At 46.9% G+C, this 1,217-nt stretch overlaps 1 protein-coding gene across 1 annotated transcript in view; it reads right to left on the bottom strand.

Annotated features, from left to right (window-relative positions):
* The window catches only part of CIRH1A (cirrhosis, autosomal recessive 1A (cirhin)), a 44,079-nt gene that overhangs the window by 8,225 nt on the left and 34,637 nt on the right, over positions 1–1,217 (bottom strand). The window contains 1 exon segment of the mRNA XM_011976680.1: positions 449–559. Coding sequence (XP_011832070.1) covers positions 449–559 — 111 coding nt within the window.

The following is a 1,217-nucleotide window of genomic DNA, read 5'->3' as shown; positions in this document are numbered from 1 at the left end:
GTGGCTCACGCCTGTAATCCCAGCACTTTGGGAGGCCGAGGCGGGTGGATCATGAGGTCAGGAGATGGAGACCATCCTGGCTAACACGGTGAAACCCCATCTCTACTAAAAATACAAGAAAATTAGCCAGGCGTGGTAGCAGGCACCTGTAGTCCCAGCTACTCAGGAGGCTGAGGCAGAAGAATGGCGTGAACCCAGGAGGCGGAGCTTGCAGTGAGCTGAGATCCTGCCACCGCACTCCAGCCCGGGCGACAGAGCGAGACTCCACCTCAAAAAAATAAAATAAAATAAAAAAATAAAACAGGATTCCAAACCTGGAAAAATCATTGGTTAAAAAGAAAAAAGTCTAATATATTTCCAGGTCATGCCAATCTGCCTTGAATCTTGTAACTGCATGGTGAACTGGCTCCTGTAAAATGGTTCAAACTGCTGCCATTAAGCCCTATGCTCACCTTTAGCTGTTTTACATTGTAGACATGGACTCCAGCACTGGTACCTGACGCAGCTAGCCAATTCCCATCTGAACTGACTGCCAAAAGACACATGGCCTCCACCGTTCCTGTGAGGACAGAACAGTTACATCTCTGAATTCACACAGTGTCCACAGCCAGCCCTGCCCTGGAGATGATGGCAAAAACCAAGGAGACCCTCAGAGTTTTAAATCACTGCCAGGATAATTTGCTGATCACTGTGCAAATTAGTTCTAGATGCTAATGTTTCTACTTTTTTCATCTACTTATTTAGCCATCCCGCCTGTAAAGAAGGTCCAGAGAGATAAAACAGAAGTTATTACTTCCTCAGGCCTAAGACACTGCTTACTATAGGAATAGAGAATCACAGCAGCATCTGCCACTAAAATACATACTTTAACTGTTTCAAACTCCTTTCCTACCAAACTTTTTTTGTTTGTTTTTGAGACACAGCCTCGCTCTGTCACCCGGGCTGGAATGCAGTGGTGGATCTCCGCTCACTCCAACCTCCAACTCCCGAATTCAAGTGATTCACCTGCCTCAGCCTCCCAAGTAGCTGGGATTACAGGCGCCCACCACCACGACCGGCTAATTTTTGTATTTTTAGTAGAGACAGGGTTTCACCATGTTGGCTGGGCTGGTCTTGAACTACTGACCTCAGATGATCCACCTACCTTGGCCTCCCAAAGCGGTGGGATTACAGGCGTGAGCCACCACGCCCGGCCTTTTTTTTTTTTTTTTTTTTTT

This window comes from Mandrillus leucophaeus, unplaced genomic scaffold, assembly GCF_000951045.1.
Source record: "Mandrillus leucophaeus isolate KB7577 unplaced genomic scaffold, Mleu.le_1.0 Scaffold17, whole genome shotgun sequence".
In the NCBI taxonomy this organism is placed as follows: domain Eukaryota; kingdom Metazoa; phylum Chordata; class Mammalia; order Primates; family Cercopithecidae; genus Mandrillus; species Mandrillus leucophaeus.
This window is presented reverse-complemented; position numbering and strand designations above follow the sequence as displayed.